The sequence below is a fragment of the Astatotilapia calliptera genome, chromosome 12 (genome assembly GCF_964374335.1).
Source record: "Astatotilapia calliptera chromosome 12, fAstCal68.1, whole genome shotgun sequence".
NCBI classification, from domain to species: domain Eukaryota; kingdom Metazoa; phylum Chordata; class Actinopteri; order Cichliformes; family Cichlidae; genus Astatotilapia; species Astatotilapia calliptera.
Genome location: NC_137433.1, coordinates 25,744,247 through 25,760,665, shown reverse-complemented (window position 1 = coordinate 25,760,665; position 16,419 = coordinate 25,744,247). Strand labels below are relative to the sequence as shown.

Sequence of the window (16,419 nt, the reverse complement as noted above, 5' to 3'; positions counted from 1 at the left end):
GCAGGATTATCTCTTCTACTACGCAACTAAAAGGAGATAGAAGCAGAGGGGTGGAAGTACGGAGCAGGGAGGGAAAGATGAAAGGAGGAGAAAGAACAACAGGCAAAGCAGGAGAGCGAAACGTGGCGCTCATTAGTAATCCTGCGCAGTGTTTTGAATTTGCGAAGGGGGTGCTTGCGTGTTTAATTCTTCTGAGCGAGGTCGTCTCAGTGGAAAATTTTTCCAGACATGCAAGAGGAGAGCTATTGAGAGCAAAAGCAGTGAGATAAGGGGAAAAAGAAAAGTGAAATGAGATTTTAAACAAATTAAAATAATTTTAAAAAGGTGCAAAAAGATGCAGAACAATCAAGCAATGAGCGGGAAAACGGCTTAAAACAGAGAAGGGGAAGGGAGTGTTGTATAAACACACATTTGATAATTGAAGTAGGAAAATTAGGCCCAACTGTCCACACACGCACGTAACCGCCACTGTAAAAACTTTGTGGCACATTTTTCTTCTCTCTTCCTCCCACACCCATTTGTCGTCTCCTCTTTGTCTCCCTGTCTGGGTCATGCTCTCCTCAGGTGCAGAACTTAGCCACTGTGAACAAAGAGGGAATCAATCACTGTTCACCAATCAGCTAAGCTCTGTGTCTGGCTGGAGAGAGGATACAAAAACCTGTCCGACGTGTACGCGCTCTTACAAAACAGCTGCAGTGATGAGCTCCTTCATCACACTTTCCCCCTTTTTTTTCCCTTCTTCTCCTCCAAATCACCAGCTCCTCAAACACAATCACACACTCAGATAATCAAGTCTTCTTTTGTTTGTTTTTTTGTTCCCCCCCCCACAAGTTTCTGGAGGATGAGTGTGTTTATGTATGTGTATAGGAGGGGCTGTGGTTGCCATAGCAGCCGACTGGGTCAAGGCTGTGTGGTAATCCCTGGCAATGTGATTTTATCATAAGTCACAAATCAGCACGCCAGGAACCCTCACAGCCCAGACATGAAAGAACAAGAGCTCCACTCTTATTTTCTCTAGTTACATCCTCAAGTCCAGCTCCAGTCCAATGTGAACCTATAACTGCCTTCAGACTAATATATATATATATATATGTATATATATATATATATATATGATTTCAGCTTGTTTGTCTCTTTCAGACCTGTAGAACCTTGCTCTCTCTCTCTCGTACTATTTCCTTGGTCACCCCTCTCCTCGTCTCCCATTCGCCACGCTCGGCTAACCCGGCGATATGCCCCTCATTAAGCGGATCAAGAGGGATTCCAGAGGCATGTACCGGAGGGGGAAGAAAAGAATGAGGGAGTGAGCAGGGAGGGGGAAAAGAACTTGAAAAAAAGACAGGGAGAGACCACCCTTCTCTTTTTAAGGGTTGTGCTTTTTGGGTTTAGGAACACAGAGCAGGGAGTGAGCCTTGACAGACATGTTGTTTTCAGTTAAAACCCTCTCAGCCCGCCTCAGCCTAATCCCACTGTACTGTGGTCTGCGCGAGGGTGTAAAAGGGTACAGGGAGGAACTGTTCTACTTAAGAAAGGACGACGCTGGAACACAAAGTGAGCAGTAAAACATAAATCCGTCTCCCTACAGTGCGATATGAAAAAGCAGCGGGGAGGTCTGTTCATCCATCATTTTAATTGGTTAGAGATCTGGACCTTAGCTCAGTTGACCGGCGTGATCCGCTGATGTTTATGGAGGCTTGTTTGGGTCAGTCCAATGGGAAGGAACAATAAAAGTTAGAAAATTTGTCTCTAACTGCTTGTTTTCTTCTTCAATTGTTTCTTTTCTTCCTCACTTGTAGTAATAACCCACAGAGTGTCGTGAGGGATTGAATGATGACGAAACAGATCAGTGGGTACAGACAGATAGGCGCTGGACGTGTGCGTGTTGTACGTGTGTGTTAGACAGATTTATCAGGACTGAGCCAGATGCCAAGCACTTGTCGAGAAAGCCTTTCACATCCGGTGCAAATGCATAAAGCTTTCTCGGAGTGTGTGCGTGTGTGAAGATAAAAGCCCGTCTCGGTCATGGCTTAAAATAGGATGTAGTGCTGTAAGTCACTCAGGATGATGTGGACAACTGTTTAGCAGCACCTCGTGATGCATCCTGTGTTGACCGAGGTTGCTGACGCTTCCCCTGACCTTACACTTAGTGTAGCAACAAAGCTACCTGATGTGTGTGAATGAAAGGGTGGGGCATAAAGAAATGTGACTGGGTTTAGCAGTGTTTGTATTTTGCCTTAAAAGTAAATGTCAAATCTGAACAAATAAAAAGCCACCAAAAATCAGCAGCTTCATACTTGAACACTCGAGTTTCGGGTTTTTATTTTGAAACACATGGATTAGAAATCTCAATAAAATAAAATAAATACATAAATAAAAAACATAACTGGAAGATTTTATTTTAACCCTGAATTTGATAAGTGGATGGATGGACTTGCTACTGCTAATTGAAGGCTTTTATTTTGAAAATCCCACACATTTTAGAGCATATCGGTTTTCTTACTGCTTCCTGTCAGTCAGTGTAAGGTCTTTGTGGATGAAACTATTTAAATATGGTGAAAATGTGTGCAATCCCAAGCGGGGCTCTATAATCACGTTGGCTCTATAATCAGATTCAGTCGCTTGGCTGAGACACAGACTGAGAAGTTTTTGCAAAGAAAAACTATCAGAAGTGTCCTCCAATCAGAATGAGAGCAAGAGGAGATTCAAATCTTCCAATCAGATGATGAAATCCAAATAGATCCTAGCTCGTCAGCTATCAGCACCTGTTGACACCTGTGTCAGTTAAGCAGCAGTTGTGTAAAACTTCCCTCAGGGCCACCTCCAGAGAAACAGCTTATGAAGTCAAAACCATAACTCATCAACTTGGTGTAAAAACTGTGAGTGGCCCTCGAGGTGTGTGTGTGTGTGTGTGTTTGGGGGGGGGGGTATTGTTTCTGTATTAAAATGGGTCACTTAGTTTATACTTTTCTCCAAAATTATAATGGATCTCTCTCAATCCATTGGATTGCAATCCCACTAATTAGAAGATTGTTGAGATTTTTAAGCTTTTAACAAGCTATTTAATTTATATTTAATATTTTTTGCTTTAATTTGCTTATTGCTTCCCTCCACTTTCTGCTGCTCATCTGGGGTCGGTCCTAGGGGAACACCGAGGCATTCCCAAGCTAGGCAGGAGATATACTCTCTTCAGCATGTCCTGGGTCTACCCTGGGGTTCTTTCCAGGTAGGACAGAGCACCTCACCCAAGATGCAACCTAATTAGATGCTCCTTCAATTTGGAGTCCCTCCCCAAGGACTGAGCTCCTCACCTTATTTCCTAGGGAGGACGCAGGCACCCTTCTGAGAAAGCTTACTTCCACCGCTTGTATCCACAATCTCATTCTTGCAGTCACTACCCACACAGTTCGTGACCAGGTGAAGCTAAGGGCGTAGATCGACCAGTAAATTGACTGTTTTCTGACTGGCTTCTGATGTCTTTGCTGGAGAGGAAATGCCATGGAGAAAAAGGATCGCTAGTCTAGACTCAAGGAGTAAAGACTTGGCTTCAACACACGGGTCTCGTTCTTTGCCAACCGAGCTATGGGAGCAACCACAGACCATACGGTTTTTAAGAAAACATCTAGTATTAGTTGTAGCCTGACAACACTGACAAGTTCGCTAAAACAGATAAGCTGCTATTTTGAGTAAAAATTGAACAAATTTTCACAAAGAATTACTTTTTCACGATCCAGCTTTTCATGCCTTTTAAAAACAGTAGCAAAATAATATCTTGTGTCCTTGTGGCCATAACTTCAATTCAGTTCAGTTATTTGCACTTTTAAAAGTAAAGCTATAATCTCAGGGTATTTCGCTTGAAAGTTAATAAGATTTTATAACACTATTCATAACATACTACAGCACTCTAATAATATTTTGAAGAATAGTTGGGTTGCTTTACTTCAACTGTCAACCCTAGATCCACTTAATTGCCTCGTCTCATTATTCATTATTAATGTCAGTAATAACAGGACTGTTATGAAAAGATCAGCAGCTTCAAAGAGCCCTGTCCTCTCTTCTGCTCCTTCTCTTCCTTCTTTCTCTCACTAAACCATTTTTTCCTCTCTCCTTCATTTAGAGTCAGACCAATGCACCCCTCACTGTACGGAGTCATCCAAAAGCCCAGTGGTTGACAGTTGTGGTTCTGCATACACACACACACGTACACGCAGGAGGAATTTCAGGGTCAACAGTATGAAAATGCCTCCACATCGAGTAGAGACCATCCTGAGCCCATCAGAAAATGCTCACTGACCCGTTCCCCCTCTCTCTCTTTTTTTCTGTCTTCCCTCTCATTTGTTTGAGGAACACATTCCCAAATTCCTTCTCTGACAAACACATCCTGACGGCGCTGCTGTGAAACCACGGAAAAGGCCCCATTCTAAGTGTACAAACACACATGTGCATACACACTCAATAAGCTCAGGAAGGAATGTGCAGTAAAAGTAGCCAAGTGACTCAAGTGCGGACTGTCCGCTGGGGTAGATGGAATCAGGATCAATTCAATACAAAGCTTTCTTTTACAGACTCCATTTCAGGCTAGAAGGTCAACTATGAGATAAAGATAGTGGCTTTGTAGCCGAGAAATATTTTAAAACTTCAAAAGATAACAAAGTATTGATTACTGGTTCTTTTTCCCGTGTATGGTTCAAGCAACTCACCAAGCTATTAAAGCATCCTGTTGCAGTCTGAGCTCCAAATAAAAAGCCACCAAATCCCTGAGCGGGTAACTTGTAATCTTATTTTATAAACCTAAGCAAATATAGTTTATATTTCTTATTTGGCTTGTTTGGAGAATTCCCATCATTCTGTGCCAGTGAAAGCCACTAAAATTACGATTAAACCAGAATTCCTCTGAGTTGAGGAGAAACCAATTATGCAATAATGAGAGCAAAAAAAGAAGATGAAAAAGGAAAACTAATTATGCTGTCGGAAAGTTTTCAGTCAGGTTAAATTTATTACATACTTTATCTCAGAACAACAGCATTCATAAAAATAAAAGCCAATATGTTTGACAGCATTTGGAATGAAGAACTGAAAATAAGACATCACCTCTGCTGTTATAGGACCATCTCCTCCACCACTCTGCGTGCCGATTGGTCCATCTCTCCCTGGACTAGTGAGAGGCAGTGACGCGCCAGAGCCTGCTGCTCAGGGTCCTCCTGAACCATCAGCTCCCCGTACAGATACACACCCATGGCCTGGAGCACACATACACAAAAAACTGTTTATTTAGTTTAATTTTTCTCAGGTTGAATCAGATAAAGGCTTCACAGCTGTGCGTATTTACTTGGTCATGAATCAGAAAGTGCTCCACATCTCCGTAAGCCTGAGCGTACGCGTGTTTGACCACAAGTTCACACCAGCGATGTCGGACCTGCAAACCAAGACAGAAGATTGTACACAGTAATGATTTTGAGGAACAACTGACTCCTAAACACATCTTATTGTAGTTTGTTTTTTTTTGCATTCACCACTTTGACAGATATATTTTCCTGCTTGTAGCCAGTGAATTCAAACATGCGATTAACCAAAACAGCTCAAGCTGGGAGCCTGTGGACTGAGTCATCCACAATCGGACGTTTAATATATTTAATATTTAAGAAGACTGAGATGATTTTCTTTCCGAAACAGTCTAAAGTTCAAGTAAAAATTAAAAAGTTTGATTTAATTCCACATGTGCGTGTGTGTCGAGGTGTATTTCTACTGAACGCGTGCATGTGTGCACTTGTGTGCGCATGGAAGCTAACGCTTGGCCTTTCTTCCAGAGGATCAATAGGAGCTCTGTTGCCGCGGTTACAGGAGAGATCAGAGACTGGCTCTGTCCCTGCCTCAGCCATCATCCTTCATCATCTGCTCCGAGCGTGCACGTGAACATGTGCGACCGTGCATGGATCTGCAGCAAGTGCGTGTATGGATATACAGGCAGACACAGATGATAAAAGAGACAGAAGAGCGATTTGAAAAAGGAAATGTGGATGAAAAATGTTTTAAAGAACTGTCGCTACTTTAAAGCCTGACAGTTTCCCCTGGCTGATTTTTTTGTGGGTGTTTCAGTCTTCTCCATAACTATCTCAGCACACTCAGGATGATAAACTGGTCCTTTGGGCAGTACAGTGACCAAGCGTGGGATTTCTGGAGATTGATTCTATTTCAACACCTCAGGCTTTGGGCATTTCTAAAGGAGCAGTACAGATATTCATTTTGAGATAGTGTATTCTAGAAAAGAACCAATAGACTCTACCTTTTTTTTAAGCAGTCACACTCTTAATAGGAGTTTTTGGTTTGCTTGTGCAAATGTGGCCCTGGCCTCCACCTACTTGTGCAGCTTAAGAATGGAGTCGGAGCAATGCTCTATTTACAACCACATTCAAATCCTCACATTACCTCTGCAACAGACTAAATAAAGATGAGTTAAACAGGTCTCAGATGGGGCTTTGAAGTTGCTCTTTCATCCAGATTTTTAAAATCCTTTTCCATTTATTTTCAGCTTTATTCTGGAAGACAGTGAGAATCCCAGAGCAGAAAGCAAATTAAGAGTAATGCTCTTCTACCCCGCACTGGAACGTCTGCGTGCGTCTGCATTGGTGGGTGTGCGTGCATGAGCGTGTACAGCATGTGTAGCCTCTGGTGCCAGCCCTGCCCTTCTGGCCTGCGTAGCCCCGGCAGCTGTTCCCCGTGCTGGGTTACATTCCTGGGGAGAGCCCGGGGGCAGAGCAGCTGCCTGGTGCACCTCTCCTTACCCTCCTTTTTTTTTCTTCCCCTCCCGTTTCCTCTCGCTGGGCCCCTCTCTCTGACAGCACATGCAATTACACAGTGACATTCCTTCATTTATTACTGCAAACCTCCCCTCTCCCCCCCAAATCCTCCTCACAACCGAGGAACAGCGTCTGTGTGTGCGCTCTTATCACAATGAACAAACTTTCACGTCTCACACAAAAACACGCATGGAGCAAAGATGCGAATGCTCATACTGCATACCAGCATTTTGGGAAATATTCTCTTTCTTCACGAAGGATTTTCCCAAATTTTATACCAGTTCCATAAAAATGAAGCAAGGGGATGAGACAAATGTATACAAGAGAACCTTAGAGCTGCTATTAGGAGACCTTTTGGTAAAGCTAGTGTAACTGTGTATGTGAGTGGGATCTGGTTTTCTAACGACAAAATAAAAACTTAATGAACTATCCATTTATCTCTTTTCTTTGTAAATCTTTGCCTTTTTATCATTTTTTTTATACTACTTTAACCATTACGCTTTATTTATGTTGTTTGCCCAGTGGCATCTATTAAGTCTACAAGGAATTTCCCTCCCCTAGGTTTTTATTTTTGAAACTGGGGTGGGTTTTTTTTGCCCATTTGAGGAGCTGTTTTTTGTTTCCAGTCTAATATGAGCCAGTGAAGTCCTTTGAAGTCCTTTGGATTAAAGCGCACAAATAAACTTGAGATTTACTTCTTTTTAGATGACCCTTGGTAATAACTCTTTTGCCTTGTTCTGTTGTCTCCTCTACTCGGCTCCGCATGTTCCCAGTTCTTGATGTGGTTCGGTGAAGTCTCCAGTGACTGCAGTAAACCTAATCCTAGCATCACGCTTGCACAATAAGGCCAGTTATAGTCTCAGATAATGCTCCATATGTGCATGTGCACTGTGGCGCAATTGAATTGCATGTTCATGCGCTCATGTAGCATCACACAGGTAAGGATCGATCTCATTAAGACTGATACCATTCTTCATAAGAGCACTTGAACAATTCCTTATCAATTTCCTGTGTGGGAACACAGTAAGCTTGTGCAGATTTTCAGCCTCACTGTTGTATTATCTCCTGTCTGTACGGAGTGTAGAAACTGTGTTTTTTAAGGTTTGCATGTGACTCGGGTGTGCAAAAGCTCTGCACCAATAAGTCTAACAATACACAACAAGGGAATTTATAAGCTTTGCGGCAACTGTCAAATGGTTTGGACAATCTGAGACCGGTTCTCAATTCCCATCACTGCACACAGCATCTCACGTCACATGAGGCTCATATGAAAGGAAGAGGGCCACGCACTTGGTCTCATACATGCAAACACATGCCCCAGCTCACAGACACACTCGCACACATATTCATGGTCACTGACGCCATAGACAAAGCATTCCGACAGCACGCACACCAGTGGTCAGCCACGTATTTCCTTTCACTATTGTGTACATGCTTACGCAAATCACACACACACGGAAACTCAAGTTTGCATGCCAGTCTTGAAAGCACCTTTTAGTCCAGACCTTTTAGTCTTCTGTTGCTTTGTGCAGCATCTCATGTGAACTTCACTCCACTTTGACTGTGTGAAACTTTGTTCGACCGCCCTCTGTGTTACATATATAACATGTAGTGTCATGCTGCTATATAAGAGGAACAGCTGGGGGTTTACTATAGGCTGCTAAGGGCTGATAATACACGTCTATCTTCAAGTGATCAATCAGTTGTTTCACAATGCATTCAGAGCCACGGCATTACTAACGGCCTTTTTAGAAGTCATAACAGCTATTCATATCACCCAATATTCATTCACTCTGAAAAGCTCTTTCTACATCAGGTAAACACTGAAGAGCTGCAGAGGGCTCGACTGCACTCAGTCCTGTATTTATTTTAAACAGATCAATCATCAATCCTCTGCGATGAAAGTGGCAGCAGACAATGCAAAGCTGCGTGAGAAGAGGACAGAAAAAGTAAGGGGGGGAAAAAAGACCTCTGGACAGAGAGAATAAATGGGCACGTTTATATGGAGAGACGTAGGTGATTAACCTCTTCTGAATGAGATTACTGACATTAGGACTGGCCCATTGCCTTCAGACAGGTGTGTGCAGGTGTGCTTGTGTGAGTGAGTGTGTGTGTGTGTGTGTGTGTGTGTGTGTGTGTGTGTGTGTGTGTGTGTGTGTATGTAGGTGAGTGTTTTTCCATGCATGACTATGTGCGTAATGGCCCTGCGTATTTTTAGCAAACACTTAAAGTTTTTTTTTCCTGGAAATTGCAGATGGGAATCTACTTTCATCTGCCAGGAAGTCTGACTAAAGAGGTGTACGTGTAAAAAGCTGGACTCAAGGCCAAACACACAGTGACCTCAGACTGAGACCACGAGGTGGATTACTAGAAGTGAAAATAAGACAATGAACTACAGACGAGTTACTGAAATACACCCACTTTTACTGCGTTCCATTTGCCTCGGAAGTCGGATGTCGGAGCTGGAAGTGACATCACTCCCGATTTGAATGTGTTCCAAAGGAACATCAGAAAACTAATGAAAAACAGGATTTGTTTGGTAGCAAGATACAGCTACTTATCACTAGCAACACAGCACAATCGAGCCTAGCCCTGCATATGGCTTAGTCAGCTTTGCCAGTCACAAATATATATCAGTAGAAGTCTAGAGTTTTTACAGTTTTACTAATGTTTACATGTACTGCCATCATCTTGGATGAATAAGTGAGGGTGGCGGGGCTGCTCCGACTTTCCGAGTTGGAAGCCTGACTTGGGGGGTAGTGCCAGTTGAGAATTCTGATTGAATGCATCTAGGTACACCTATTCACATGTTCATCAATACAAATATCTAACTGCCTAATCACATGGCAGCAACTACAATGTATTTAGGCATGTAGGTTAAGATCACCTGCTAAAGTTTAAATTGAAAATCAGAAAGGTCAAGAAAGGAACCAAAGACTACCTTTCTTTTAAGCTTAACAGAAGTTTTTGACTTTTTTTTATTTGTGCAGCAGATGTTGCCGCGCCCTCCACCTACTTGCAGCTGAAGAATGTAGACTGAGCAATGCTCCATTTACAACCACATTCAAATCCTCACATTACCTCTGCAACCTACTAAATAAAGATGAGTTTAATGGGTCTCAGATGGAGCTTTTAAGTTTTCATCCAAATTTCACAAATCCTTTTCCATTTATTTCCAGCTTTATCTTGGAAATATTGGGGTGTAGGTCATATTGACTGAGTAGACATGGTCAACATAAGCTGCTGAAAATCAAACCAAGCATTAGAATGGGGAAGAAAAGTGATTTAAGGGACTTTGAACACAGTATATTTCAGAAATGTTTGAGGCTGGCTAGATTAGTGAGTGAAATATATTCTACTGGGATTTTCCCACATAACCATCTCCAGGGTTGAAAAACTGAAAATATGGACAATAATGCCTTGTTGATGCCAAAGGTCAGAGGAGAATGCCCAGGAAGACAACAGTAACTCAAATAAACACTCGTTACAATCAAGGTATGCAAAAGAGCATGCCACAACACATCAAACCTTGAAGCAGATGTGCTACAGCAGCAGAAGACTACAACTGGTGCCACTCATGTCTGGAAAACAGAAGCTTAAAAAATAAAACACTCAAATTCTTCTGCAACATTTGGAAAGTAAGGCCAGAATTTGGTATAAACAACATGAAAGTATGATTCCATCCTGCCTTGTATCAATAATTCAGGCTGATGCTGGTGGTGTAATGTTGTGGGTGATTTTCTTGGCACCCTTCAGTCCCCTTAGTACCAGCTCAGCATTGCTTAAATTCCTCATTCTACCTGAGTACTGTTGCTGATCATGTCCATTCTTTCGTGAAGACAGTGTATCCAGCAGGATAATGCACCATTTCACAAACTTCAGCTCATCTCAAACTGGTTTCTTGAACAAGATAATCAGTTCACTGCACTCAAATGACCAACACAGTCACCAGATCTCAATCCTATAGAGCACCTTTGGGATGTGGTTTCACATCATGGATGTGCAGCCAACAAATCTGCAGCAACTGTGTGATGCTATCATGTCAATATGGACCAAAATCCCTAAGGAATGTTTCCAGCTTCCAACACACTGCTTGCTACGTGGACCTGCTAGGGAAAATCACGCCTTTATGATTTCAGATTCCAGCAAGTAAATGAGTGGAAACGCACCACAATTGAGCAGCCTCTATATAACAGAACATCTGAGCTCCATTATATACATTACCGCCCCAACAAAACAGCTCATATAACTAATAATAACTCGTAAAAAAACCTAAATATGTATCAAATTTTTCTTTTCAAGAGAGGCCATGTGTTAATGATGGAAGTCAGCGTGGACAGTTTACAGGCTCGGGCACAGCTGTGTTTTCACAGCGCTCCTGTACTGAGAGGAAGCACTTGATCATCCGCACACACATACATACACACATAGCCAGAGAGTACAAACAGTGAAAAGTATGCACACATACACACACACACACAGGCAAACACTGTTAACAGTACCATTAAGGAACTTTGTTCAACATTAAAAAATGAAGCAAATACTTGTGGGATTTAGTCAGTAATGGCTGCTGTAAAGAAGAGAGCTCTTACAACAGAATTTACAACACATTACTAAGTGCCATGCTTTAAGATGTGCACGGAGAGGAAAGCTACTTTTATTATCGGAGGGGATTGTAAATGTTGGGTGAATATGCTCACTTGTCTGAGCATGTGTCTGCGTTTGTATGAGTGAATAAGCGAGTGTGTGGTCTTACCTCAGCGTCCTGATTCTGCAGACTGTAGGTTCTCTGCAGAGCACGAAGTGATGCCACGCTTAACTCCGATTCCTCCAACAGAAGCTCCAGAAGCATCACTAGCTGGTCCGACGTCAGCTGAGGAGACAACGGTTTATGATATTAATAGCTCTGACTAATCTAGCCAGCCTCATAAAACATATTGAGGCATTATTAAATAATACAAGGGGTGGGAAAACTCACATTTTCCTTACACCAGCAGCTTCAAATTACCAAACTTGCAAAAATTATCAAGACTAGCTGAATCATTTACATGTTGGATCCTGTGCACCCACACATAAGCACATTTGCATTATTTTCCGCGAGTTAGATTTTCTCCTCCGTGAAATGAAAGCTTTGATGAAAAAAAAAAAATACATCAATAAAAGTCAGGCAATTAATGCCGCTTTTCAAACAGAGGAAATGGTGGAATAATAAAACAGCTGAAGTGGTAATTAAATAAATATGGTAAATCAAGTGAATCTTGTACAGCTGGGAAATATTACAGAATAGGCAAAAGACAGATGAACGGAAAATATTAGGGCAAAGAAATTAAGTTGTCTTTTTTGATTTTGTTCTATTGGAGAGAAACTCAGAGGAGCACTGTTCAGGAACACACTTTTGGGCGGGGGGGGGGGGGGGGGGGCATCTTTGACAACGTTTCTGCTCGTAGGCTGCGAGACTGCAGTGAAATCCCCCACTGTATCAATGTCACAGACTAAAAGGTTTTCAGGAAAAACGAAATGCCTGACTGCTGCTTCCTAATCGTGCATATATTGCTTGTGTTATCCTGAGGTAGACCTGAAGGAAACAATCTATTTTCTTCTTGTGATTGCCATCTTCAGGGACAGTGAGTTTAGATGAGTATTCTGAGGATGGATGTGGGCAACGATATGAGAGAGTGGCTTCCTCCTCCGGAGACAGCTGTGCCCAGCCTTGCTTGCCTCTCTCTTGGATACACCCAGCACTACCGGCCACACTTCTTCTGTGGTCCCAGTCTGGGACACAATTAATGGCTGAAGGCCCCGCAGAGACTAATGTGAAAATAAGTATGAAGTGGCTGTGAGTGTGTGTGTGTGTGTCTGTGTGTGTGTGTGTGTGTGTGTGTGTGTGTGTGTGTGTGTGTGTGTGTGTGTGTGTGTGTGTGTGCGTGCGTGCGTGCGCAACTGAGAGAGGCAGGGTGCGTGGAAGTGAAGAGAAAGTGACACAGAGGAGAAAGCCACATTCTGCTCTTTCTGGATACGATTACCTCTTTCTATTGAGGTGAACGCAGCCAGCAAATGCATGATGAATAGCTACATTTGTGCAGTCTGTTGAAAGCTATTTATGGTAAACAACCTCCTTAGTGCTGCTGGGAAATACCTGATCTAAAACCAGGAAGTACTTTAGCATGTACCTGTTGAAGCTGAGGGAATAACACTCAGACTCAAGCTGGAAAACATTCAAATCAAACATTACTATCGCTGCTACACACACACAAATACTGACGATCATCCAGCTCTGTGGAAAATCTGATATCCAGTCTTTCTCTTCACCCTCTATTGACTCTCCTCGCTCCTCATCCCTCCTCCCTCCAATTTGTGAAGGCTGAGTGTTTTCTAAAGTGCCGTCTCCATCTCTAAAGAGTCTCTTTGGGGCCCACCCATGATCCTTCTCACTCTCCTACCCTTCCCTTTAAAAAGTGAGGAGCAAGCTCTTTCTTTGTCTTTCTCTCTCTAATTCTTTCTCTCCTCACATCCCTCTGCGGTGACTGTGAAAGCCTGTTGTGTGTTGTATATATTTGTGTTGCCATGGTGGTAATCAATATGTCTGCAACAGTGTCTCCAAAAGCAAATTCCTGGTCAGTGATGGTACATTACAAACCAACTTACATTGTTATTATTACCCTCACACACGCACGTGCGCACACAGACACTGTACACATTGAAACACGATCGTCTCCCTCATCAGTTGTCATCTCCATGGTGAAGTTACCATCACACCACACCAACACTATCGAGCATACATCAACAAAAACACAAACAAACTAAAGTACTTAAGCTACTTTATACTCCTTCTGTCTGTTCTTCAGAGGAGAATACTGCACTTTTTTTAAAACCTTATTATGTGCATAATTAGTTAGCCCATGATTACTTGGGTAGGGATCCTTACTTCTACAACTAAAAACTTTAAAACTCCTAAATTCCTAATCAATTCCATACTAAATCCACATTTTTGCCAAGTTCCCTACCTCAAGCATTTTATTTATTTATTCAAATCCTTTTTTTAAAACGGTGGATACTTAATTGGGTGGAAAATTTTTAAAGTTAGAAACAAAAGGAAACTTTTTAAATTACAAGGACTCTTTTAGATGGGGTAGTTACAGAAGAGGATTAGGTCCACTGTTTTTTGGTCATTATTTTTTGGGGGGGACTTATGGGGGAAAAAAGTCATGACCATTTTTTTCCCCCACTGATCCGTCTGTAAAGAAAAAAAAATTAACTGAATGACTTGAATTAAAGCCAGAAAAAAATGACAGGGAACGTTCACTGGTTAAAAAAAGGCTATTTATTTTTCTTCTGTGGGCAGGTATTTATTTGGTCTAAAAGGTTCTGGTTAGTAGGGAACATTTCATATTGGTTTGTGTAATTTAAACCAAAAAAATTCCCACACACCTACGCTGCATTCACGTTGGTGCAACATAAGAAAAAAGTGGGTTGTTTGTGGCTTATACAATTTATCCTGAAGTGTATATTTTGCTTGTATTTGAGGTATGTGGTTGTGTACCGAGTTATTTTAAAACAGGGAAACCAGATTTGCATCGTTTGTCCACATGACTGTGGTCTTTGTGAAAATGTATAAATTTTAAAGATTTGTAAAACCTGTCAATTTCATTCTGGGGTTTGCGATAACCAACAATTATGCAAAAGTAAGACAACAAATTGTCGGTGGATATTTTACATATTGCACTGGTTGAGCAGTGGAAGAAACATGAATATACAGCATTTCTAAGTAGCTTAATAAAAACCCAAAACCTTCTGTGATGTTAAAGTGTTGATACTTTAATAAATGCTGACTTTTTAAATATGAGATATGGGAACCCCTGGTTAAGAGTAGCTACTTGCTCAACTTGCTTTAACTCATTTTCTTTTAAGCCTTGCAGCATCCATCAGCAAACCTGAGAAGCCTGTATCAGGTGGAAATCTGAAGTGAGTGATATAGCACTTATTCACAATGTTGTCTCCTCCTACGCCTGTAGGACTGACTGTACAACTTACATAACATTATGTAAATGTATATAAAAGGTCTCATTAATGTTATCACAATGATGTGATAAATAATAAGAATTTGGTAAGCGTTTAATCCACTTTTATGTTTCATGTTAAAATATGGATTATGGATTGAGAACTGCTGTACTGCTGGGCTTTTACGAAATTCTGACTTCAGGGCAGCCTGAGCGTGGACATGTGTGTTAGTGGATGAAAGAGAGGAAGAGAAAGACCGGTTGTGGGTAAAAGGTGAACTCTACGGATGAGTACTCCCTTATTAATGGGTAGAGAATGGCACACCAACACAAACAGCTAATAGAAGAAAGCAAACACACACACACACACACTCTCGCTAGGTCATTGGTACCTAACAATAGCACTTAATAGTACAGTGCTGAAAACCCCACTGACGGGGGAAACATATCCCTCTCTAGCGCAATGATTTGTGTGAAAAGTTCACCACACACACACACACACACACACACACACACACACACACACACACACACACACACACACACACAGAAGAATTTGACCAAATTAAAGAAGCATTACATTCCCATGCTGTCTGTTAAAATTAAGGAATGTCAGGAGGGAGACAGTTCACAGTCGCTCCCTCTCAGATGCACAAACGCACACATTCATCCACATACACGCTAAAGACTACACATAAATGAACCTACGCACCAACGTACAAACTCCGCATTGTTACAAACCACTAACAGGGGTCATCTGAAACCAGCTGTATGCTGAATTACACCTTTCAAGAACCTCTGGGAAATATGCTGCTTAAATGTCTCCTCTCATACTGACCTCCAAACCTCCACAGAACAATGACACACGCACCCAGGTGAGCGCATGTATGCGCAAATATACACTGTTTGCCTCAGTGACTGACAGCTCAATGAGACACAGGATATGATATCCACCCCAAACTATAAATGAAATAAGGTATATATTGCCTTGTGTGTAGGTGCGAATGTGTGTGTATATATACAGTTGTGTGCATGTATTCCTATAAGAGCGGGAAGAGTTGGAGAAAATTAGAGTTTGAGAGTAATTGAGAGTCAAAAGAAAGAAGCAGCTACATTTTGTGTGCGTGTGTGTCAGTACATACGTGTGGGTGTATAGGACTATGGGACTTGTATTAGTCATACTACTGCTGCGGTGTAACACATTTGCACAGCACAAAATCACGTGAAGCTCAACAGAAGCTTTATTGTGGGATTTCTATCCTTAATACTGATCACCATAAGGAGCGATAACGAGGGGCAGCTGACTCCACTGCATCTCCTTCTTTAAAATTGTGAAAAACTAAACAAAAATAATGATTTTTTTTTCTTTTAAGAAAAGGTAAATCTTAAATCCTTTCTGTGCCTATCTAACAATCCATCACTTGTTCAGCATTTCCATGGCAACAGGACTCTTGTTCTGTACAGTACATAGGACAGCGAGCCCATGTCAATTTTCTGCAGCCTTTATGCATGCACAAATAGATTCAAAACATTAATATAACCTTTACATCTTCTGTGTTAAATCAGGTCAGGATCTCTACCTCTTTTATTCTCCTTAGCTCAAGCAGCCAATCACCATTTACAATCAC

At 41.7% G+C, this 16,419-nt stretch overlaps 1 protein-coding gene across 2 annotated transcripts in view; it reads right to left on the bottom strand.

The window, feature by feature from the left end:
- aopep (aminopeptidase O (putative)) overlaps positions 1-16,419 on the bottom strand; it is a 92,374-nt gene that overhangs the window by 4,773 nt on the left and 71,182 nt on the right. For both annotated transcript variants that reach the window (XM_026188822.2, XM_026188823.2), the window contains exons 15-17: positions 11,551-11,667; positions 5,327-5,413; positions 5,089-5,237 (exon numbers count right to left, since the gene is read on the bottom strand). In XM_026188822.2, coding sequence (XP_026044607.2) covers positions 5,097-5,237; positions 5,327-5,413; positions 11,551-11,667 — 345 coding nt within the window. In that variant the 3' untranslated portion in view covers positions 5,089-5,096. The remainder of the gene's footprint in view (positions 1-5,088; positions 5,238-5,326; positions 5,414-11,550; positions 11,668-16,419) is intronic.